Source organism: Microcaecilia unicolor, chromosome 3 (genome assembly GCF_901765095.1).
Source record: "Microcaecilia unicolor chromosome 3, aMicUni1.1, whole genome shotgun sequence".
In the NCBI taxonomy this organism is placed as follows: domain Eukaryota; kingdom Metazoa; phylum Chordata; class Amphibia; order Gymnophiona; family Siphonopidae; genus Microcaecilia; species Microcaecilia unicolor.
In genome coordinates this window covers 20845573-20871959 of record NC_044033.1, presented here as the reverse complement: position 1 = coordinate 20871959, position 26387 = coordinate 20845573, and the positions used below count along the sequence as shown (strand labels likewise).

At 43.6% G+C, this 26387-nt stretch overlaps 1 protein-coding gene across 1 annotated transcript in view; it reads right to left on the bottom strand.

The window, feature by feature from the left end:
* Positions 1–26387, bottom strand: part of UBR2 (ubiquitin protein ligase E3 component n-recognin 2) — a 282054-nt gene that overhangs the window by 219936 nt on the left and 35731 nt on the right. Inside the window, 2 exon segments of the mRNA XM_030195781.1 lie at positions 8364–8474; positions 23801–23879. Of these exon segments, the coding sequence (XP_030051641.1) occupies positions 8364–8474; positions 23801–23879 (190 nt within the window).

Genomic DNA, 26387 nt, shown 5'->3' with positions numbered 1-26387 from the left:
AAATATTTCACAGGACCCCAAAGTCATCCACACAGGAAAGATATTCAACATAAAGGGATCTTTCACTTGCTCATCTTCGAATGTGGTATATATCATTCAGTGTAAAAAATGTAACGAAGGATGCTATATTGGAGAAACAGGCCAGATGCTTAAGACAAGATTCAATTTACATAGACATCATATGAACAATACTGGTGCCAGCAGGGTTCCCACGCCTGTTGGTCAACATTTTACAGGACCAGGACACTGTACCAGTGATTTCACAGTGAGAATCCTCAAAGGTAACTTTAAAACCATACAAGAACGTAAGACCTTTGAAGTCAGAATGATTGAATATTTTAACACCCAACAGAAAGGACTTAACAAGGATCTGGGGTTCCTAGCCCATTATAAACCATAAAGCTGTATGTTTCTGTTGATCACCCTCCCCTCACCTATCCACACCCATCCTGTTAGAATATCAATGATATGCTTTGATGTCCCCATGCATACTTCCTACCCACCCCCCTCCTCCCACCCTGTCAGACTGTCATAGTAATGCTTGAATGTTTTCACTTATATACACTGTCAGCTAGCACATTTGCTTATTTCCGATCTGAGGAAGAAGGGCAACCTTCGAAAGCTAATCAAGAAATTATAGACCGGTGAGTCTGACGTCGGTGCCTGGGAAAATGGTAGAGGCTATTATTAAAAACAAAATTACAGAGCACATCCGAGGACATGGATTACTGAGACCGAGTCAGCATGGCTTTTGTGTGGGGAAATCTTGCCTGACCAATTTACTTCAATTCTTTGAAGGAGTGAACAAACATGTGGACAAAGGGGAGTCGGTTGATATTGTGTATCTGGATTTTCAAAAGGCGTTTGACAAGGTACCTCATGAAAGGCTACAGAGGAAATTGGAGGGTCATGGGATAGGAGGAAATGTCCTATTGTGGATTAAAAACTGGTTGAAGGATAGGAAACAGAGAGTGGGGTTAAATGGGCAGTATTCACAATGGAGAAGGGTAGTTAGTGGGGTTCCTCAGGGGTCCGTGCTAGGACCGCTGCTTTTTAATATATTTATAAATGATTTAGAGATGGGAGTAACTAGCGAGGTAATTAAATTTGCTGATGACACAAAGTTATTCAAAGTCGTTAAATCGCGACAGGATTGTGAAAAATTACAAGAGGACCTTACGAGACTGGGCGGCTAAATGGCAGATGATGTTTAATGTGAGCAAGTGCAAGGTAATGCATGTGGGAAAAAAGAACCCGAATTATAGCTACGTCATGCAAGGTTCCACGTTAGGAGTTACGGACCAAGAAAGGGATCTGGGTGTCGTCGTCGATAACACACTGAAACCTTCTGCTCAGTGTGCTGCTGCGGCTAAGAAAGCGAATAGAATGTTGGGTATTATTAGGAAAGGTATGGAAAACAGGTGTGAGGATGTTATAATGCCGTTGTATCGCTCCATGGTGCGACCGCACCTTGAGTATTGTGTTCAATTCTGGTCGCCGCATCTCAAGAAAGATATAGTGGAATTGGAAAAGGTGCAGCGAAGGGCGACTAAGATGACAGCAGGGATGGGACGACTTCCCTATGAACAAAGACTAGGGAGGCTAGGGCTATACAGCTTGGAGGAGAGACGGCTGAGGGGAGACATGATGGAGGTGTATAGAATGATGAGTGGAGTGGAACGGGTGGATGTGGGGCGTCTGTTCACGCTTTCCAGGAGTGCTGGGACTAGGGGGCATGCGATGAGGCTACAGTATAGTGAATTTAAGACAAATCGGAGAAAGTTTTTCTTCACCCGACGTGTGGTTGAACTCTGGAATTCGTTGCCGGAGAGGGTGGTGAAGGCGGTTAGCATAGCAGAGTTTGAAAAGGGGTTGGACGGATTCCTAAAGGACAAGTCCATAAACTGCTACTAAACGGACTTGGAAAAATCCAAAATTCCAGGAATAACATGTATAGAATGTTTGTACGTTTGGTAAGCTTGCCAGGTGCCCTTGGCCTGGATTGGCCGCTGTCGTGGACAGGATGCTGGGCTCGATGGACCCTTGGTCTTTTCCCAGTATGGCATTACTTATGTACTTATGTAAGTTATGTCCAATAAAAAAAGGTATCATCTTATTTTCTTTTCCATGTTTTATTTTGTTTGATTTCTATTGATAACCTTAAGAGTGGACTAACACGGCTACCACACTCCTCTACCTTGTTAAAGAAATTTGTTAAAGGGGAAACCACCTCCTCTCCCATTAGTTTGTAAAACTCCGCCCTAAAACCATCCTCCCCCCGGAGCCTTGAGCAACGGACTGCTCTTTATTGCCATCATCACTTCCTTCTCCTCAATCTGAGAGTTCAAGAGATCTCAATCTCCTTGAATCAGAGAAGGGTCATATTATCTAAATACAACTCCCCGGGTAGTCCCTCCTCATCAGGAGCAGCATACAGCTCACAAAAGTAATCAAGAAAAACCTCGCCAATGGCCTCATCAGAGTACACTCTCTGCCCTCTCTTATCTTGAATTGTTAGAATCCTTGGAGACCCTCCCTTGGGGCGGGCTAACCTAGCCAATAACCTACCCGTTTGTTTCCTTGTCTATATAGCAAATATCTATAATATGTCTGAGATTTAAGCACTCTCTGGTGTAACAGTGAGTTCATCGCCACCTGAATATGAAGAACTTGTTGGCGATGCAGCCCCTTCTCTAGAAGCCCCAAAACGCTGCCGGGCTCATCGCAGTTGCGCGCCCAATCTTAAGATCTCTCTGTCCCTAGCTTTCTTGACATGAAAGGAGTAGCTAATTATCTCGCCCCGTAATACCACCTTCGCAGTTTCCCAGTAGAGAATGGGGTCCGACTCATGGGCCGCATTAGTGTCTACAAACCCCTTCCAACAGCTTACCAAATGTTCCCGAAGGTCCTGGTCATTATATAGGTCCAGGGGGAATTGCCATCTATATCGGCCACCACCCAAAGATCCCAAGGACCATTCCATCCACACCCAAGCATGATCAGAAATAACATAGGGTTCCAACTCTGCTTTCACTACTTTACTAAAATCCATTTTCAAAACCATGATATAGTCTATCCTGGCCTGTGTAGAGTGAGCTCTAGATAAGTGAGTATAGTCTGACTCCGTGGGGTGGAGCTCCCTCCAGACATCAACCAAATCCATCACATGTGCCAGTTGTCTCAGTCCTTTATTAGTGTGATAAGACGCTTGTGGATTTGGGATAGATCTATTCAAAATGGGATCCCACACCGCATTAAAGTCCCCTCTCACTATCCAGGAAGCATTTTGATGTTGTAAGAAAAGGTTAGTCACCCTCCTATAGAAAGTTTTATCGTATTGGTTAGGGGCATAAACACTGCAAATTAAAAAGGTATGTTGTTTCATTGTCACCTCTGCTAAAACAAACCTCCTCCCCTGGATCCACTGCTACTTTCTGCACCCTATCCGCCACTCCTTTCCTAACCAGAATTGCCACCCCACACTTCTTCCCTTGGGCATCCACTGCCACACAATCCCCCACCCACCAGGTTCGGAGCTTAGTGTGTTCCAAAGCCTGCAATTGTGTCTCTTGCAACAGTGCAATAACTATAAGATTTCGCGTAGGTGTTGCAGGATCTTTGTTCTTTTAATGGGCCCATTTATGCCTCCCACATTCCACGATACTATCTTCACCATGTATCATAACAGTAAGAAACTGCCCATTTGCAAAGCCCAAATAATTCCAACTGTCCCGCAGGAGGGTCCCAGCCACCCCCCCCCCCCCCCTAGAACTTCAGTGCTCCTTGAGCACAAATTCCCCTCATCAAAGGAAGAGAGAGAGAGAGAGAGAGAGAGAGAGAGAGAGAGAGAGAAGGACAAAAAAAAACCCTGCCTCCCAACCCACCCTTTTCCCTCCCTCCACCCCCTCCCCCTATACCCTGTCCCTCCCCCCTCTCCGTACCCACCCCCCTTTCCAATATAAGTTCCCCCCACAGGAACCGTCACGTATAATGCCACCCCAGTGATTCCAGCTCTGAGCAGATCTAACCCCAAATATTCACCCTTTCATCCAGAAATGACCACTACACCCTTACCACTCTTAGTGTTCATTATCTGCCCCACTCACTCCAAACTCAAACATAACCCCACTCCGCCAAACTCCCTCAAAAACCATACCAGCCACTCAAATGAACACGCTCCCTTCCCACCTCAACAGAGTCCCCAGTCCACACAGGGATGTCTCAAAGCGGAGAAGTCATGCGTTCACAATCCAATCCATCCTATTCCTCCATTTCTCATTGTTATCATGAACCAGCAGGCTGTACACTCTCCACTGTAGATAGGAATTCCTGTGCCTCCTCCACTGTCCTTATAGTTTTAGAGGATCCGTTATGTGAGATGTTCAGGATAGCAAGATACACCAGAGCAAATTTCACTTTCAGGGCAAACAATCTGGAGCATACTAGAGCAAATGCTCTGCGCTGAATCACGACCCCAGCTGAATAATCTTGAAAGTATAGAATCCGGTGGTTATCATACATCAGTGCTTTCCCCGTATACGTTGTCCGAAGAATGGCATATTTATGCATGAAGTCCAACACACTTAAGATGACTACTCTCGGCCTGTCTGAAGAGCCCTGCTGAGGGCCTATCCGGTGCGCGTGTTCAATACGTAGCGGGCCCCTGCTCCTTGATATCTGTAATTCCTTAGTGAGCCATTCCTCTAGAAAATCAATCATTCTTATCCATTATGGACTCTGGTAGGCCCACTAGTCTCAGATTATTCCATCTCGATCTGTTCTCAAGATCCTCCAATTTTGCTTCTAGCGCTGTAACCTTTTTTTGTAAAAGAGATTGCGTCCCCTCCACCTCCATGACTCTGTCCTCCACTGCACTTGTACAGGTTTGAAAAGATATACACTCACGGGGGAATTCATCCAGCTGGGTTTGCAGACGTTCAAGCTTAGAGTCTATCGGGGAGAGGCGCCGTTCCAGCAGATCTTCCAGAACCGCTGACATCTCCGCTGTTATCTCCACCACTCATTCCGACGAAACTGAAGGCCCGCAGGGCTGGAAGGCACCACCATTTTGTCTCTGCTGCTTTTGCCAAGCACCTTCTCTTTATGCGCTGTTTTTGCCGCCATTACTCACTCGCAACCAAGCCAAAGTGAGCCAGAGGATTCCTGAATGTCTCTGATGCACAATTTTGGGTAAGTCTCGGCGAGTGCCTTTGTAAAGAAGCTGGAAAGTGCTTAGGGGTACAGAGGAACTCTGCCTAGCGTCTTCCTTCGGACATGACGTGACGTCACGTGACCTCCCCCCCCGCAAGACATTTTTGTGAAGACCTTGGGTGTGGACGTAAGGCCAAATGGCAAAACTAAGCACTGAAAGTGGTGCTTCACTACTGTAAATCTGAGGTACTTTCGGTGACTGGGAAGTATCTGGATGTGGGTATATGCATCCTTTAAGTCCAGACAGCATAACCAATCTTTTTTTTTTTTAATCTTAGGGAGAAGGGTACTCAGAAAACCCATCCTGAACTTCTCTTTGACCAAATATTAGTCCAGGGCCCTTAGGTCTAGGATGGGGCAAAATCCTCCCATTTGTGACAAGGAAGTACCTGAAATAATCCCTGCCCTTCCTGCCCTGGTTGAATGGACTCAACCATGTGGGTGAGCATTCTGATTGCATACAAGCTTTGACGTGGACAAAGAATTTTAGGAGTGGATGGGTCTTGCTCATCGTACATATATGGACATTACAGCGATACAGGGGTTTAAGTCACACAATTATAGTTATTTCACTATCACATGGGAGAGGATACATGACAGCTCACCATCCGTCATGATAAGCAATTTATGGTGGCAACTTCATATACTGTACGGCTCACAAGTTCACAGGAGTGGCCCTTACTGAATTCTTCTCCCTAACATTTATATTTAATTACTTGTTATTTCCCCTATAAACTCATCACGCACTGGGGGTGTTTTTTTCTAGTATTGTGTCATTATATACCTTTAAATCATTTCTTGTAAAGCACTGAAATCTCACTGCTATTCATCGGAATTCAACACCAGAAAGTGGAGAATTCACTTTCTGAATCTCAACCCCAAACACACGTAAGGGGTGATTACACCCTCATTTATTTTATTTATTTATTATTACATTTATATCCCACATTTTCCCACTGATTGCAGGTTCAAAGTGGCTTACAATAAATCTGTAATAAGGCTACAGTAAAAGAGGTACAATTATACAATTGAGAGTATGAATAGAATAACAATTGAAGAGCAATAGGTAAATGATAATAACGGGAAATTAGTGTCCTTGAATCATATTAATGGTAAGAGTTAGTTTGGATTATGTTGAACCTGGGGAATAAGCCTTCTTAAACAGTACTGATTTCAATAATTTTCTAAAGTTTAGGTAGATCTGGGTAGGTTTTACTTGTTTGGGCAGAGCATTCCACAGTTGAGTGCCTATTTATGTAAAGTTGGAGGCGTAAATTGATTTCTATTTACAGGTCAAAACAACTCCACCCTTTAACATAATGTGAAATATCAACATTTAATGTCAATTGCAATTTAAGAACTAAATGAGAAATCAGTGAGATTTCAGTGCTTTACAAGAAACCATTTTATTGTTTGGATCTTCTAGCTTACTGTTTTCTCTCCTTTCTTATTTAATCGTTATTTTACTCTCCCATCTTATTGTTTTTCAATTGCTTTTGACAAAACTTTGAAAGACACTGCAATTCAAATGAAGCCTGCAGGTATCAACAGATCATACATTCAAAATAATAAGCTCACAATCATGCTTCTCTATGAATGTAGAGTATATGATCCAATGTAAAAAAAAAGGGGAACAGATATTAATCGGAGAAACATGCCAAAAATTAAGGACACATATCCATCATCATAGGCGTACCAAAATCTACGGCAAAAAAACATGGCAGCTCAGCAGGTAAACATTTCTCAAAGAAAAATCACTCCTTAAATACTTTACAATAAAGGTGTTTAATTGAAACTTCAGGAGCCTGAAGGAATTGAAAAAAGCTTTTGAAATTGGAATGATAGAACACTGAGTGACACAAAAGGCCTCAGAGACACTAACCTGCTCAACCATTATCAGATATAGGACCTCTAAACTACAAATCAATTGTTACTGTTACATCCCCTCTCTCTATTCCCCCACCATCCTTCACTGAGCTGTAATAATATATGCACACAAGATGCGTTAGTACTATTTAAACCAGTATAATTGCACGATTTCTTTGCTGACCTGATAGGATAATTCTTGAAAGCTTGTCAAAGAAACATTAAGTTAGTGTAATAAAAAGGTGTCATGTACAACTTGTTTGTTGGCCCTTACTTCCATGTGCTCTAAGAGTATCACAGGATATTTGGGACACAATTTAGAAGGCTGCATGCAGAAAAATATGCATTAGTATTTTAGAATTTATTTTACATAGATTATGAAAAAACAGTGGTACAAGAGTTTAAAGAACAAACTTACTTACCTATAGCAGGTGTTCTCTAAGGATAGCAGGATACATAGTACCACATGTGGGTGACGATATCCTAAGGAGCCCTCATGTGAGGACCACTCTCTAAAAGACTTATACAAACATCTTGAGAGTATTGCACCACCTGCCAATGTCACACTGGACCTAGTCAGTCAAGTTTCTAACGTACAAAATACAATTTCACGGGTGAGGAGGGAGGCTATGTGATACTACGTATCCTGGTATCCTCAGAGAACACTTGCTACAGGTAACTAACTTCATTTTCTCTGAGGACAAGCAGGATAGCATAGTCTCATATGTGGGACTCCCTAGCTACAGACTACTTTCAACAAAAAGGGGAACAAAATGGAGAAACCTTGCAACAGAAAAGTTTATGAATTCTCTCTTTTTTTTGGAAGGCAGCCTGAAAAGAAAGAAATGGATCTGGCGGGGGTAGAGTTGGATTCAAAATGGGTGACAGAAAATGCCTTAAACATTCAACTTGATGCAAGCTGACAGGAAGCACTAGATCAGTGAAACCATTATGTTCCATAGAAAAATGGTGATCGACTAGGTCCAGCATGACAGTAGCAGGCGAGAAGGCACATGCATGCAAAATGCAACATTCTAAAAACTGTGTAGCCAAGCTGGAAAGCAGTTCCTGTGTCAAGACTCCATCAGATGACATCACCCACACGTGAGACTATGATACCCTACTTGTCCTCAAAGAAAGTTGCTAACCAGTCAAAACACACACACACAGATAACGCAAAGGAAAATCTGAAACTTAAGACAACCAACAGATTCTTATTTTAAACATTTAACATTTACAGATGTTGTGAATGTGTGAAACAGAACAGTGAACAAATATTTGATTACCTGTACTTCACTTTCAGAGATGTTTAGCTCATGCTTTTGACAATAAGGGCCTTCCTTCCAAGCTTCTGCATCTCCACAATCACAGAAACCTCCTCCACCAGATGTGGTCATCTGTAGTTAAAGTATGTGTATTGAAATTTAAGACCAAATCATGTCAGTATTTAGAATCATTTTTATTTAAACAGAATATATAGAGTTGCATACTATTTTAGACTTTCAAAAGACTTGGGGCTAAATTCAAGTTTCTAAGAACAGATCTGTCAATATTTCAGACTTTCTCAAATGGGAACTGCCTATCTGGGAAATGCTTGAGGTTAGCAAAAATCAAACATATAAAAAGGCTAGTGTCGTACTCACTCGCAAATGCGCAGTAGAGACTTCCCTCTCTGCCCCGCCCCTGCATCAATACGTGATGAGGGGGGCGGGACAGAGCGGGAAGTCTCTACTGTGCATGCCGCAGACGTACTCGCAACCGCTCTGCCCTCCCCCCCCCCCCCCCCCCCCCCGAGGTCACTGCTACCGCTCCCCACACCCGGAGTCGCCGCCACCGCCGCCCCTCCACCCGGCCCGAGCACTGTCTTTCTTATTGAACTTACATCGCACCACGCAGACGCAGCAGGCACATCAGCAAAGCTGCCGCGTTACGTCACACGAGGGCGGGACACAGGCAGAAAAGGAAGCCCGTCCCGATGGCAGCTTTGCTGATGTGCCTGCTGCGTCTGCGTGGTGCGATGTAAGTTCAATAACAGACAGTGCTCGGGCCGGAGGGGGGGGGGGGGGCGGAGCAGCGGCGACCTCAGGGGGGGCCTCAGAACCCCCCCATTTCAAAACTAGCCCGTTTACACGGGCTCAACGGCTAGTATATTCAGATTGCACAGGAAGACTGACCTACCACAGCTACTCTCAACATAAGAGCCAACTTTTCAATATCCTTTGCCCAAGCCACAGTCCTAGACAACAAATTACATAAGACAAAACAGACAGGAGGAAAGGCTGAAGGGATAAAACAAAAAATCTCACCCAAAACTTCAGGAGCTTACTTTTAAGGACGTACACATACACAGATATTCCTAAGTCTGGAAAAAGTTACCCCTGTTACAGTCCTCCTGATACAGCCCCCCCCCCCCCCCCAAAAAAAAAAAAAAATTCATATGGATAGGATACTAAACAAAAATATTATGAGAATCACAGTGATCCCATAAGCCTTCTCTCCCTTTGGAAAATTAGGGGTCAATATTCAGCCGGCAGCAGTCAGCAAATTTGTTTTTGGTTGCCACAGGCAGTATCCCCAGACATTCAATGCTGGGCCATGTTCAGGAACAGGCAATGAATATCTGGTTATATATAGTGGGATAACACTTATCTGCTTAAGTGCAATATTAAGGACTTAACCTGATAAAGATCTGTAGTCCTATTTATCCGGTTAATTCCCGATGTGCTAAATATTGAATAAATGCCAACTCCACTCCCAGACCACCCACAAAATAGCCAGTTTTGGCTTATGAGATAACCAGCTACATTTCAGTGGAACTATCTGGTTAAGTACCGCTGAATATTTCCAGTTAGCTGTGGATAAATGATTTAAACAGCCTGGAGCCTCTCTTGGCTGTTTAAATCACTTTGAACATCAGCCCACTTAGAGAACATGTTAAAGTAGTCAGAGGCAAGACAGCAAAGAAAAGCAAAACCAGAAGAATAAAACAAAGGTAAAAAAAAAGAAAAGTTAAAATATTTTAAAGTGACAACATTTTCCTAAGCTCCTTGATGCTGTGGGTAGTACTTGTGTCCTCCTTTGGGTTCCAGGGCTCTGTCCTCTCCTGGTTCTCCTCTTATCTCTCCCATCGTACCTTCAGAGTACACTCTCATGGTTCATCCTCCTCCCCTATCCCGCTCTCTGTTGGAGTTCCTCAGGGATCTGTCCTTGGGCCCCTTCTTTTTTCAATCTACACCTCTTCCTTAGGCTGCCTGATCTCTTCTCATGGTTTCCACTATCATCTTTATGCTGACGACACCCAGCTTTATCTCTCCACACCAGAAATCACTGCGGAAACCCAGGCCAAGGTATCGACCTGCTTATCCGACATTGCTGCCTGGATGTCCAACCGCCACCTGAAACTGAACATGGCCAAGACTGAACTTATTGTTTTCCCACCCAAACCCACTTCTCCTCTCCCTTCACTCTCTATCTCAGTTGACAACACCCTCATCGTCCCCGTCTCATCTGCCCGCAACCTCGGTGTCATCTTCGACTCCTCCCTCTCCTTCTCTGCACATATCCAGCAGATAGCCAAGACCTGTCGCTTCTTCCTCTATAACATTAGCAAAATTCGCCCCTTCCTCTCCAAGCACACCACCCGAACTCTCATCCACTCTCTCATTACCTCTCGCCTTGACTACTGCAACCTACTCCTCACCGGCCTCCCACTTAGCCATCTATCCCCCCTTCAGTCCATTCAGAACTCTGCCGCACGTCTTATCTTCCGCCTTAACCGATATTACTACTACTACTTAACATTTCTAGAGTGCTACAAGGGTTATGCAGCGCTGTACAAATTAACAAATAAGGACGGTCCCTGCTCAGAAGAGCTTACAATCTAAAAGACAAAATGTCAAGTTGGGGTAGATGAGATTTCCTGAGAAGAGATGAAGTGATTAGGTGCCGAAGGCGACATTGAAGAGGTGGGCTTTGAGCAATGATTTGAAGATGGGTAGGGAGGGGGCCCGGCGTATGGGCTCAGGGAGTTTTGTTCCAAGCATGGGGTCTCTCCTCAAGTCACTTCACTGGCTTCCGATCAGATAACGAATACAGTTCAAGCTTCTACTCACCTACAAATGCACTTGATCTGCAGCCCCTTCTTACATCTCTACCCTCATCTCCCCTTACGTCCCTACCCATAACCTCCGCTCTCAAGACAAATCCCTCCCTTTCAGTACCCTTCTCCACCACCGCCAACTCTAGGCTTCGCCCTTTCTGCCTCGCCTCACCCCATGCTTGGAACAAACTCCCTGAGCCCATACGCCGTATCCACAGTATCAGAAGTTGCCAACCTCATAGATGCCTGTTTCTCCACTTTAGAACATTGGGCCAGGGTGTTCCGCTTCAGGCTAAACAGGGAAAAAACTCATTGTCTCATCCTCTCGTCCACGCACGCTCATGTATCTGACACAATGCTTCCAGTTCTGGGTTCTGCCCTCCCGATTGCCAACAGCCTGCGACTTTTAGGAGTGCATCTGGACTCACATCTCCAGCTGGTGGATCATGTACACTTGGTCTCCAAAAAAATGTTCCAGGCCATGTGGAGGCTTCGGCGCATCAGATACCTCCTTCCCAGAGACTTGTTTCGTACCCTTGTCCACTGGCTTGTCCTATCCCATCTGGATTATTGTAGTGGTATTTATGTGGGTTGCCAGGCCTCCTTATTGAAAACGTTCCAAACGGCTCAGAACACTGCGGCGAGGCTCATCCTTAGAGAAAGGCGCTTTGCACACGCCGAACCCCTGCGCTTTAAACTTCATTGGCTGCCTGTACAGGAGCGCATTGCTTTTAAGATCTGCTCCCTAACACATAAAATCATCTATGGGGCTGCCCCAGATTACATGCTCCCCTTGATCGACCTTCCGCCTAGAAATGCCAACCCTGCTGCTCGGTCCTATCTCCACCTTCACTTTCCGAATTGTAAGGGTGTCAAGTACAAGAAAATCTTCGCCTCGTCCTTCCGTTATTGGAGTCCCAAACACTGGAACACGTTACCTCATCATCTTAAAGCTCAAGTGGACCATGCCCTTTTTAAAAAGTTGTTAAAGACATTCCTCTTTGCTAAGACTTACCCCTCAACTTACCATGTTGATTGATGCATTCCTTGTCCCTTACCCTGCCTAGTTCACGCTGTTAGTTTCTCCCCTCCTACTTACTTCTTTTATGCTTGCCTAAGCTTTTAAGTTTGTACTCTTATTTAATTCTCTGTAAGCCACATTGCGCCTGCATAAGCAACATTAGCAAAATTCGCCCCTTCCTCTCCGAGCACACCACCCGAACTCTCATCCACTCTCTCATTACCTCTCGCCTTGACTACTGCAACCTACTCCTGACCGGCCTCCCACGTAGCCATCTATCTCCCCTTCAGTCCATCCAGAACTCTGCCGCACGTCTTATCTTCCGCCTTAACCGATATACTCATGTCACCCCTCTCCTCAAGTCACTTCACTGGCTCCCAATCGGATACCGCATACAGTTCAAGCTTCTCTTACTCACCTACAAATGCACTCGATCTGCGGCCCCTCCGTACCTCTCTACCCTCATCTCCCCGTACGTCCCTACCCGTAACCTCCGCTCTCAAGACAAATCCCTCCTTTCAGTACCCTTCTCCACCACCTCCAACTCCAGGCTCCGCCCCTTCTGTCTCGCCTCACCCCATGCCTGGAACAAACTCCCTGAGCCCATACGCCGTGCCCCCTCCCTACCCATCTTCAAATCAATGCTCAAAGCCCACCTCTTCAATATCGCCTTCGGCACCTAACCACTTCACCTCTTCTCAGGAAAACTTATCTACCCCAACTTGACATTTCGTCCTTTAGATTGTAAGCTCTTCCGAGCAGGGACCGTCCTTAATTGTTAATTTGTACAGCGCTGCGTAACCCTAGTAGCGCTCTAGAAATGTTTAGTAGTAGTAGTAGTAGTAGTAGTAATAAGTGGGAAAATGTGGGATATAAGTAACAAATAAATAAATAAATAAATAAAATAAATAACATTCAACAACAAGATTTACATAGTCTGATATTTGTCAAACAGATATTTTTTGTTCTGTAAAGCTTTGAAAAAAATGTATCTGGATAAAAACATGAATTTGTTCTGGAATTCAATTCCAAATCTTGCTAGATTGGAACTATGAACTATCTAGAACTATGAACTATCTAGAACTCTTTTAAAACAAACTTTCTTAGAACTTAGAAAACCCAGTAATAGAAGTAGAACAGAAGCATGAATTCTCTGGATATGTTAATAACTGAGCATGAAAAACAGAACAATGACTGCACAGAATTTTACATACTATGCAGGCGATCTTAAATTCAACTCACACACGAAAAGGTAACCAATGCAAACTTCTCACAAGAGGAATTGCGTGATCATATCTTGAACAACCAAATATCAACTTTGCTGCAACACTCTGAAGATTTAAAAAAACTACAATAATCTGAGGCAAAATAATAGTCTGAACAATCATTCTAAAATGATCAGGTGTAAGTACAGAGCTAATTGTTCTCAACTGATATATTCTAAAAAATAGCCTCTTAATACAACTGATTTACCTGATGTTTAATTATTAACCGAGTATCCAATACCCTAAAGAATGTTTCAAACTGCAATTGTTCAGCAGAATATGTTGTAATGCTAGTTGGAGCAATACTTAAAACATTACTAAAATAAAGAAGCTTTGTCTTTAACACATTGAGCTTCAACAAATGCTGATTTGCCCACGAGTGCCCAAGAGAAATGCAATCAGAAATTACAGTCTGTAAGATCTGATAATATGAATCCACAGGGAACACAAATGTCACCTTCATACAAAAAAAATAAATAAATAAAAACCCACAATCCTGATGAATCTAATATAAAACCCAAAGAACTCATAAAAACATTACACAAAATGTTCGGACTCTACCTAACAGAAAAGGAATAATTCTTTTTAACTCGATATTGCCTATATTTTAAAATTCACCAAAATATCAAAGGGAACAGCTGTCACTCCTCAATAAGAAACCGAAACAGCAAAGGGAGTAGACAAACATGAACTAGTCTTACAAAAATTATAACATGAAAAGTGGTGAGAAACAAAAATGTTTTTTTGGCTACCAACCAGTCCAAAATGACTTAGCAAGGAAAAGCCAGATAGGAGGCATCATAAAGCAAATCGAATAGGCTATGTGATCTCCTATAGCGCTAAGCTATTCCAGACCTGCAGCATATCATGTATATTATTCATTTGCCTCCTATACTAGGCTAGATTTTGTCATCATAAAGTTGATTGTTACATTTTTATTTTATTTTTAACAGTTTAATTTTTATTTTTAACACTGTTATGCATAATCCTATATAATAATTCTCACCTCCAACAGGATGTGCTTGGGACCGTGCCTGCCAGAAGTGGTCTGCTAGGCAGGCACACACTGACCTCAGTGACATCAGTGACAGACAATTTGGCAAAGCAAAACAATCTGAGTGCTGGCCATTAGGACACAGGGTTGATAGGAGAGTTTTAAAAGACTGAAGGAACCGAAAGTGTTAAATGGGGGGAGGGGGGGAGTCCTGAATGACTGAAAGACATGAACATTTGGGAAAGGAAAACAATCTGAATGCTGGCCATTAGGACACAGGGTACATAGGAGAGTTTTAAAAGACTGAAGGAACCATGGGAGGGGGGTGGGGGGCAAGTTCTGAATGAATGAAAGACATGAAAATTTACGAGAGGAACACAATCTGAATGCCGGGCATTTGTACACAGGGTAGATAGGACACTTTTTTTAAAAATGAAGGACGTGAAAGTATTACATCTTGGGGGAGGGGTGAGGAGGAAAGCGGTGGGGTATGCGGATACTGGGCGTTAGGGCCACGGGGGTACATAGACTTTTGAAAGCCTTAAGGAACCCAAAGTGTGGGGAGGAGGAGGAAAAGGAGGGGAGGGAACGGGGTGAGGGGCATTAGGAACAGGGGAGGGGGCCCTGTCACACACTCTCATTCTCACACACACACACTGTCACACAGACAGTCTCACTCTGTCACACACCCGCACATTCACTCTGGCTCTCTCTCTCAAACATACACACTCCCAGGAAAACCTTGCTAGCGCCCGTTTCATTCGTTCCAGAAACGGGCCTTTTTTTACTAGTTATATAATAAAATCAATAAAAAGCGACCCAATACTTAGCTATTACTGCAATGGCACAGCACTGAAAATCAAAACAAACAAAGTACCCAACGCCCACTAAGAGAGCATGGCGTTTCGGTTCAGGTGAACCTGGCAGAATCCTAAATTGTTGCAAGACTCAATGCTATCGATCCCAGGGACAAGCGACGGCTTTCCCCATGTCTATCTCAATAGCAGACTATGGACATTTCCTCCAGCAACTAGTCCAAACCTTCTTTAAACTCGGATACAATAAATCGCTGTTACCACATCCACACAGCTCATTATAAACCATAAAGTTGTACTGCTCTGTTTGTCACCCTCCTGTCTCTATGCATATCTCACCTATCCACCCCCATCCTGTTAGATTGTCACTGAAATGCTTTGATGTTTCACTTATATCATCTACCAACATTAGCTTATTTCCGATCTGACGAAGAAGGGCAACCTTCGAAAGCAAATCAAGAAATGTATTAAGTTATGTCCAATAAAAAAGGTATCATCTTATTTTCTTTTCCATGTTTTATTTTGTTTTATTTCTATTGATTACCTTTAAAAGTGGACTAACACGGCTACCACACATCCTCTGGAATGGAAACAAGTTCCAGAGCTTAAGTATTCTGAGTGAAAAAAATAATTCCTCTTATTCATTTAAAAAATATTACCATGTAACTTCATTGAGTGTGTCTGTCCTTTTTGAAGGGGTATTTAAAAAAAAAAAAAAAAAAAAAAAAAGTTCATTTACCTGTTCTACACCAGGGTAACCAGAATTGCACATAGCACTCAGGGTGAGGTTGCACCACGGAGTGATACAGAGGCACTATTATATTCTTTGTCTTATTTTCTAACCCTTTCCTAATAATTCCTAGCATTCTGTCTGTTTTTATGGCTGACATTGCATACTGTGCAGAAGACTTCAGCCTACTCCCCCTCTCCTCAAGTCACTTCACTGGCTCCCTATCCATTTCCGCATACAGTCCAAACTCCTCTTATTGACCTATTAAGTGCATTCACTCTGCAGCTCTTCAGTACCTCTCCACTCTCATCTCTCCCTACATTCCTCTCCGGGAACTCCGTTCACTGGGTAAATCTCTCTTATCTGCACCCTTCCCCTCCACCGCTAACTCCAGACTCCGTTCCTTTTATCTTGCTGCACCATATGCCTGGAATAGACTTCCTGAGCCGGTACGTCAAGCTCCATCTCTGGCCGTCTTCAAATCTAAGCTAAAAGCCCACTTTTTTGATACTGCTTTTAACTCCTAACGCTTATTCACTTGTTCAGTACCCTTATTTTATCATCCTCACCTTAGTAATTCCCTTATCTCTTATTTGTCCTGTTTGTCTGTCCTAATTAGATTGTAAGCTGTCGAGCAGGGACTCTGTCTTCATGTTCACGTGCAGCGCTGTGTATGTCTAGTAGCGCTATAGAAATGATAAGTAATAGTAGTAAGACAGCATCTAGCTCTCTTTTTTGGGTGCTGACTCCTAAGATGGAACCTAGCCATCAGGTAACTATGATTTAATTATACTTCCCAATATGCATCACTTTGCATTTGTCCAGCTTGAATTTCATCTGCCATTTGGATGTCCAGTCTTCCAGTTTCCTAAGGTCATCCTGCAATATTTCACAGTCCACATGTTTTAATAACTTAGAACAGTTTTGTGTCATCTGCATAATCAACTCACTTGTTTGTTCCCATTTTCAGATCATTTATAAATACCGCCCCCACTCCCCAAATAAAAATCAAACTCTGAATAGATATTGGAGCCCAAAAGAATCCAATTTCAAAAGAAAGATCCTATACAGGAATGTGACTGCAGGGCCATGGGTCAGACAGGGCAAGTGCAGAGCCCAGGCAGAACCAAGATAGATTTGGTCTTCTAAAAATAAAGAAGGCAGGTAGGATCAGACTTTATATAGTGAAGAAAGAAAAAAAAACATAGATTTATCCAGAAGCAAGGAACCGAGAGTTTCATCTTAATTCCCATGAAATTACAATCAAACCCATATGATGTCACTACGGTTAATACAAACAAAAAAAACAGCACCACGGGCCTTTAAAAATGGAACACAGTTCTTTAATGAATGAGCCTTGACAAAAAGACCCATCACGGGCCGTGTTTCGGTGACTAGCACCTGCGTCAGGGGTCACAGTGATGACGTGGAAAACTTGGGGAATAACTCGAATATATTCCTCTACAATATATTATTCCTTACCCCACGTCTCATGTAGTAAAAGCTACAAAGCACCAAGGCACTTTCACTTTCTGTATCCAAATGGATGACTACTGTTAATATCGCACCCCACACAATATCACAGCTTTTTTCTTTTTTATCCCCGATCAGTGTTCTTTGTAACTAGCAAAAATTTACTCTGCCTATTGTCACTCCGTGTAATGCACATATCAGTTAATGTCAACAATTTTAGCCACTTGGTGATTCAAAATCTATCACTTAATCTCACAAAGTGAGTCTCCATGCCGCTAAACAGCCAATCAAATTGCTCTTCATCATCACGTGACAGATTCTAGTTCCACTGCAGCTTCATGCAGACTTCGATTAGCAGTGACGTGTCAGTCTACGCATGCACATAAAAATGGCGGCTAAGCTTATCGATTTGGACCTAAATTCAAAAATGGAGATTATAAAGATGCTAGATAACAACTGTAAGCACAATGACATTGCTGAAAAGTTTGGTATTGACATTTCCACTGTGTCAAAACTAGCTAACAAGCGGGACAAAATAATAAAGGCTTTTTATTTGTCACTAGCAGCAGAAAGCTGAAAGCACACGCAGACTAGCCTGTACACGGCACTGAAGAGGCATTGTTAAATTGGTTTAAACAGACCTGTGATGCACAACTTCTGGTAGGGGGGCCACTGCTTACAAAGATTTCTGAACGACTGGCTAAAGATATGGGGTTACCTGAATGGAAATGTTCCAACAGATTCCTTGAACATTTTAAGAGAAGCGAAGGCGGTAGAACGAGAGGACATGAAATGAGATTGAAGGGGGGCAGACTCAAGAAAAATGTCAGGAAGTATTTTTTCACGGAGAGAGTAGTGGATGCTTGGAATGCCCTCCAGCGGGAGGTGGTGGAAACGAAAACAGTAACGGAATTCAAACATGCGTGGGATAAACATAAAGGAATCCTGTTCAGAAGGAATGGATCCTAAGGAGCTTAGCCGAGATTGGGTGGCAGAGCCGGTGGCGGGAGGCGGGGATGGTGCTGGGCAGACTTATACGGTCTGTGCCAGAGCCGGTGGTGGGAGGCGGGACTGGTGGTTGGGAGACGAGGATAGTGCTGGGCAGACTTATACGGTCTGTGCCAGAACCAGTGGTGGGAGGCGGGGCTGGTGGTTGGGAGGCGGGGATAGTGCTGGGCAGACTTATACAGTCTGTGCCCTGAAAAGGACAGGTACAAATCAAGGTAAGGTATACACAAAAAGTAGCACATGTGAGTTTATCTTGTTGGGCAGACTGGATGGACCGTGCAGGTCTTTTTCTGCCGTCACCGACCATGTTACTATGTGTTCAAGGTAGAGAGCTGCATGGGAACAGGGCTAGCGGGAATCCCACAGGGATGAACCTGGATCCTGCAGGGATCCCACAGGGATGGATCCGAACCCTGCGGGGGATCCCGCAGAAGCATAGGCGAGTTGAGTGTCATCTCCCTTTCCCTCCCCTCCAGCCCTGGGTGCCCTTCCCTGAGCATACCTGTGTACATCCTGGTGGTATAGTGGAGCAGAAAAGATCCCCACTCATTCCTGCCCACCACCGCCGATCCTCTCACTGGAGCTGTTTTATTAAAATGGTTGCCGAGGCTTCCGCAGAAGTCTTGCGAGGCCACCAACTGAAGTCTCCGCAGTTATATTAAAGGAACAGCTGCAGAGAGAGGACCAGCAGCAGCGGGAAGGAAAGAATCGGGATCTTTCCTGCCCCACTAGACCACCATGATATACAGAGGTATGCTCGGGGAGGGGAGAATAATCCACAGTGTTAAAAACATCAACACATATTTTGGGTTTGTTTTTTTAAAGGAGAATATATGTTAAATGTCTGTATCTCAACATCTGTGCAAGAAAAAGGTGAACTTTTAAAGGTTTTTTTAAGAGGATCCGGGAGGATCCTTCGGATCCCACTGTATCCGTCTTTTACTATTTGCCGATGGACATGTGCATGGGGGGGGCATGGGTGAGAGGCGGCTGGAAAAAATTTTTTGGTAAGGGGGACATACATGGAGAGAGAGGAAGGGAAAGGGGGAAATAGAGCACATGGGATAGAAGGAGATGGAGAGGATGAGAGGGAAAGGAAAGAAAGGGGGGACATGTTGCTCATGGATACTTGCTTTTTTTTTTTTTTTTGTGTATTTTTATTTTTTTATTTAGCAGAGTATGGAAGAAAATGCATTTATATTACTTTTACCAGTATTTATAGAATCTGGCTTTCTTGGGGGGGGGGGGGGGGTGTCAAGGTGACTGTGCAGCGAGGTGCGATGCATTGCAGGGTTGCGACTGGGGAGAGGCTGGGTGGGCCGGGGTGGGGAATGGAGGAGATTACTTGCAGCGGCAACGGGTGGGGACGGGTTAGATTCTTACGGGAACAGGCTAGATTCCCATGGGGCCAGGTTAGATTTCTGTCCCCGCACAACTCTCTAGTTCAAGGTTGCTGCTGGCGAGTGTGCTAATGTTGAGCAGAAAGCAGTGAGCGGTTGGCTTTCTCGTTTGCAAAAATAATGAAGGGCTACAGACCCGAAGATGTGTTCAACATGGATGAAACTGGCGTCTTTTACAAAATGTTACCAGACCAAACGCTGTGCTTCAAAAAATAGAAGTACCATGGTACAAAAAGAGCTAAAGACCGCCTCACAGCCACAATAAGCTGCAACAGGTCTGGCACTGACAAGTACCCACCGTTTGTAATCAGTAAATCACAAAATCTGCGCTGTTTCAAGAATATTAAAAACCTTCCGGTGACCTACAAGGCAAACAAACATGCCTGGATAACGGGAGAGCTGTTTGAAGACCGGGCGGTTTCGTTTGACAAAAAAATCAAACAGAGGAAGAGGAAAGTCCTGTTATTTGTGGACAACTGTCCAGCACACTGACATCACTACTTAAGTACATAAGTAATGCCACACTGGGAAAAGACCATCGAGCCCAGCATCCTGTCCACGACAGCAACCAATGCAGGCCAAGGGCACCTGGCGAGCTTCCCAAACGTGCAAACATTCTATACATGTTATTCCTGGAATTGTGGATTTTTCCCAAGTCCATTTAGTAGTGATTTATGGACTTGTCCTTTAGGAAACCGTCCAACCCCTTTTTAAACTCTGCTAAGCTAACCGCCTTCACCACATTCTCCGGCAACGAATTCCAGAGTTTAATTATACGTTGGGTGAAGAAACATTTTCTCCGATTTGTTTTAAATTTACTACACTGTAGTTTCATCGCATGCCCCCTAGTCCTAGTATTTTTGGAAAGCGTGAACAGACGCTTCACATCCACCTGTTCCACTCCACTCAATATTTTATATACCTCTATCATGTAACCTGACTGCAACAAAGCTAGTCTTTCTGCCACCAAACTCAACCAGTGTGAGTCAATCTTGTGACCGGTGTATCATCTCTGCATTCAAACAACAATACAGAAAGCGAACTGTGCAGTACATTCCGCATGCAGCCAACGCATTGATGTCAAAACTGCCACTGACCATGCATGCTACATGGAATTCAGTTAGCAGGGCGATGATCAACTGTTTTCACAAAGCACAGTTTGATTCATCACATTGACATGAAAATGCTGGTGACACAATCAATATTGATTAGCCTTTGGCCATGCTGACCGACGAGCAGTGGTCTGCAATTTCAGGCAGTTCAGAGACCTATGAACATTTTGTAACTGCTGATGATTAACTGATTTCAACTGAAATACAGTTCACTGAAGAAACTGCTGCAAGTTGCTGTAAAAACAATGACAACTGTGCTCTGGAGGATGCAGAATGTGTTGAAGATAAAGTGGATGAAACAACTTTTAAAGAAATGACCGCTGTTACACTTGCCCAGTCTGTGACTGCTTTCGAAATGGTACGTGCTTTTATTGGCAGTTTGACAGATGTACAGGAGGATGTTTTCAATGCTACGGATTGTATTCAGGACTTCTGAACAGACCAGTGAATCTCACACAGTGTAAAATCATGAATGCTTTTTCTCCTGCAAATCAGCACATTTGATTTGAATGTTACTGCCCTTTCGTGTACTGTATAGTGTGTCAATTCTGTTGAATAAAAGCTGAAATATTTATTTATTTGTAGCATTTATACCCCGCTCTGGGTCTGTCTTCTCTGCTTTTACTGCATTGTAAATATCTACTCCTGTAAATGTCAACTCCGCTTAATGTCACATGATTTGAATGGTCCCTTAAATGTGATATCAATCGGATTTAACTGTTTTCAAATTACATTATTTTTGATATGCTACCACAGATCTGTGCTGAACTTTGCTGCAAAGCTGAAGTTCACAAAGAGAGGATTTAATTAATGACTAATGTTACACCATTGCAGCAACTGCTTACTAATTGCCCTACTCTGTCCCTTTTTCATCGGTCAAAGAATTACTACTTATTACCCAAAGTCCGGATCACTACAGCCAAAGTGATTAAAGAATGGAACACCTTTGGGTAGCTTGCCAGGTGCCCTTAACCTGGATTGGCCGCTGTCGGGGACAGGATGCTGGGCTCGATGGACCTTTGGTCTTTTCCCAGTATGGCATTACTTATGTACTTATGATTTCTCTACACCTGCCTCCTCTGAGGCTGACAATTGTTTTACAACTTTATGCCTAGCTTGAAAGCTGATAAAGACTAGGACTTGACTGTCTTCACTATCAAATTATTTTAAATTCTCCTGCCTGACTTCTGTGTTAGCATTGGGAGCCAGCAAGTTAATGAGAAAAGTGGCTAAGTCAGAAAAGCTAGGATGAGACTGGCTGGCTGGGCAGGAGAGAGGAAGGGTTGAAAGATGACATCTTGGGGATGATGTATGGGTAACTGGTTAGCTAGGGATGAAACCCATGTAGAGTACTCCTACACTGATACATAGGGCCCTGTGCTGACTGCAACTAATGTCTTCATGCTTTAATTAAATAAGTGGGGAGAGGAGGAAACGGAGAAGGAGAGAAGAGGAAGGAAGTTTTGACATTTTGTTTTCATCATCATCTGGGGTCTCATGAATTTTTGAATGTTAAAATGAGGTCTTATGGGATATACTATGTACTGCTTTATGGTATCCCCTCACCTAATAAGCCAAAGGAGGAGAAGCCAGATCAAGGAACGGAATTCTGGACTTCTGCACAATAATATGTAGTAAGGGCAGCAGACCAAAAATGGCTGTTTAGCTTTCTGTGTCATTTGTGGGATTTTTCTTTTTGTTTTTTGGGGGGTGGGGGTGTGTGTGGGGGGGGGGGGTGTTGGCAATAGCACACACTATTGACAAGGGAGTAAAAAAAAAAATCTGACATTTCCCATGTCATTTCCAACAAATGCACATCCATAATGTGAAGCACTTCCAATGAGGCACTGGGTCAGTCGTACATTCTACTTTTCACTGTTACAAAAGGGCACACCATATAACAGCAGCAGTGGTGTAGCTACAGGTGGGTCTAGGTGGGCACAGGCCTACCCATTCTTGCCTCAGGCCCACCCAGTCTGATGGCCCCCAAAACACCTCATTGGCAGTGCCTCACTCCTCTCTCTCTCTCTCTGAATCCCCTGCCCCTCTCCCACGCTTACCTTCAAGCAGTCGCCTGCAGCAATTCCTCTAGACAATCTGCAGGCTTCCCTCTACTGCATCCTGCCCTCAAAGATGTCACTTCCTGTTTCTTCACTTGCGTGGCATGGACACGGTAGAGGGAAGCCTGTGGGATTTGCACAGTCTGTCTAAAAGGTACTGCTGCAGGCAACTGCTCGAAGGCAGAATGGGGGGGGGGGAGGCAGGGAAGGAAGGAGCAGATGCCGGGCAGAAGGGGAGAAAGATGATATATGGGACAGGGCTGAAGGGAAAGGTTTAAAAAAAACTGTAGTGTATGTACAGGGATAGGGGTGGGAAGGGCTCACCCAGGTTAACTAAGAGCCCACCCAAAATGACAGGTCTGGCTATGCTCCTAAACAGAAGACCTGAACTGAAAATAATTTACAATTAAAAAAAAAAAGCCCGCTATAGATTAATGCACTGGATGGGGGATGAGGGAGAGAAGACAGGAGTCATTTTCCCCTCTTCACCTTTACTGTTTACACAAAACATTAGAAATTGAATCTAGAGCTCTCGGGTGGCAACGTCGGTATTTGGAGAATAAAACCGGTGCAGGGCAGACTTCTATGGTCTGTGCCCTGAGAAAGGCATGGACAAATCAAACTCGGATATACATATAAAGTATTACATACCATATAAAATGAGTTTATCTTGTTGGGCAGAGTGGGTGGGCCGTTCAGGTCTTTATCTGCCATCATTTACTATGTTACTATGTTAATATACTAACCCTGTATCGGTGCTCTCTGTGAATGCTTCCCAAAAAGCAGTCCATGCAAAGCACGCAAGTAGGGTCAACTGCACAATCTCTGAAAACAAAAAGATAAACATGAAAAAAATCAATTACTCTTTTTGGATTTTGTCTTTACTTATGTACACCGTTTTCAAACAGTTTTAACAGATTTTAAACAGCATCTGAAAACTACATAATGATTAGGAGAGCATCTGCTTGAGCAGAATAGAATCTGAGTCATTTTATACAGAAACATTGGTAACGAAAACAAAGAAAGGTAGATGCTGGAGCTAGAAACAGCTGCTGACCAACAGACAGGAGAGAAAGTTAATCAAGACAAAATATTCAGAGGGAAAATGGAGAATACTTTGGCTCGGAATCTGAACTGCTGTGTAGGGGAACAGCCTGCAACATAGTTCTACTGCTTTTTTTCCAGAGTCCAGAGAACCAGAAGAGCTGGGCTGCACTCCCTCTCTTCCAGGCAGGCTGCATGGAAGTTGGAGGGGTGAGTGAGCCTGCAGCACAGCAGAGAACAGTTACTCTGCTCACTAATCAGCACGCCTTATACTGTTGCTTCTGCCCTGGCCCACCTGTTCCCTTCTCTGGTTCCACAGTTCCACTTCCTTTTTGTCTACAAATTAAGCCCTGGAGCTACGAACAAGGTGCAGAAATGTCTTGACTGATAATTTTCTGTCCTTCAGTCATGCTACATCAGTCCAGACTAATGGGTTATTGATGAAAAAGTAAATTTGACCCTCATCCGAGGATAACACTGCTTCCTGGAGTATGGCCAATGCCATGGGGAGGGATCAGAAAGAGTGGAAATTTCTCAGGGAGAAACTGGAAGGGGCCCTTCCCTCATAGCCGCATCAGACAGTTTCACCCAGATTCAAAATTATATTTCCAGGAGATAGTGGTACAGTTGGAAGATCTAGGCTTCTCCCACTACACTGATCTCTTCCATCAGGGATCATTATTAGCCCACAGTCAAATGCAAAAGAGGCTCAGCAGGAAAATTTCCTTTAAGCAGCATTTTCAACTTTGAGATTTCCTGACCCAATGCCAAAAAGAATCTACATAGAGCCCCAACGGAACTACAAGTGACGTTATTCAAGCGGAGTCAGAAGAAGGGAATACTTTCCATTCTTTACAAAACCTTAGGGGACATAACTCCAAAAGCATTACATGGCCACAGGGTGAGATAGGACTTGTAGTTTGGAACCAAGCTGGGGGATGAAGCATGGATTATCATCTATAAACGTACACATAACTGTTCTTCAATGCAAGGCTTGGGAGGCAATGGTGGCCTCCATTGTCTTTCTGGGGGTCTTTTTTTCTGCTACTCTGCCTCTCTACCCAGGCTCAGGACAGTAAGGGGAAAGTGTTGCATGCTTGAAGGGCATGGCATTTCTTAACAGATAAATGAGAATGCATTTGGAAATGTTCACAACCTTGAAGATACACCTCAATGAATTTTGAAGGTCAGATGGTGGAGATGAATGTTTTTTTGACACACACCTGGTCAGCTCATTAGAATCCAAAATGGCTCCAGCTTAAAAATTAATGAAGACCATTGTTCTATAGTAAGCTACAGGCAACTACAGCGTAAATTTGTTTATAGCTTATACTGGAATCCCATACAAGATATCAAACCAGGAGGGCAGGGAGGGGGGAGTTACCCGTGACTTTGTGGGGAGCTGGGAACCTTAGAACATCTTATGTTGGACTGTACAGTAATTCAGAAATTGAGACATTCTAAGGACTCATTAAATATATGGATCGGAGAGCAATGGGCTGAACACTAGAGCAAGTGCATGCTAGGCTTCTTTTCTACTGAAACAGATCACAAAAATGAGCACTCTCTGACTGCAACCTTGATTTTTGCAGCCAAGATGGCAATATCCCACAACTGGAAACAGGTTAAAAGGTCTCACAGTGAGGGTTTATCTGTTTGTTTGGAACTTCAAAAGTTTGAAAAAAGCAACCTCAGAGCTTCAGGGCAAAAAGAAGAAATTTCAAGCCAAATGGGTGCCTGTTCCAGGATATAAATTTTAACCTCTGATTATCTAACTTTCAATATGTGTTTTACTTTTACTAAATTTGTAGTACCTCCTTTGGACATAGTGGATCTTAGGGTATCCTATATGCAATCGGGATGGGGGGGGGGGGGTGTCTTTTGTGCTGTCACATCTTTCTGGGATTTACATGAGATATGTTCTAGCTTAAAAGCCTGATGTTGGGATTTATGTTTGTACTTTTGCACTGTTTTGTTTGATGTGCTAATAAAGATTACAGTTTGTGGCGCTAGGAAGGTTTTTTAGAAAGAAGTACGGCTCAGGTATGAGGTTGTCACAACTATGTAAGATTCTGGCATAATAGCAGTAAACCCTCCTTTAGTCATGTGGGCACAGATTACTTTAGCGGTGCAAACTAAATTATTTGATTTAATGCATTGCGTGCTTTAAACCCAGATTATCTTGCACCAAACTGAGCATGTAAATGACTGGCCAACATCTACGAAGGGCTTCCTCTGCCTGACTTGGAGGCAGAATAGTTTGCCCAATAGTACTCTGATAGCAGATGA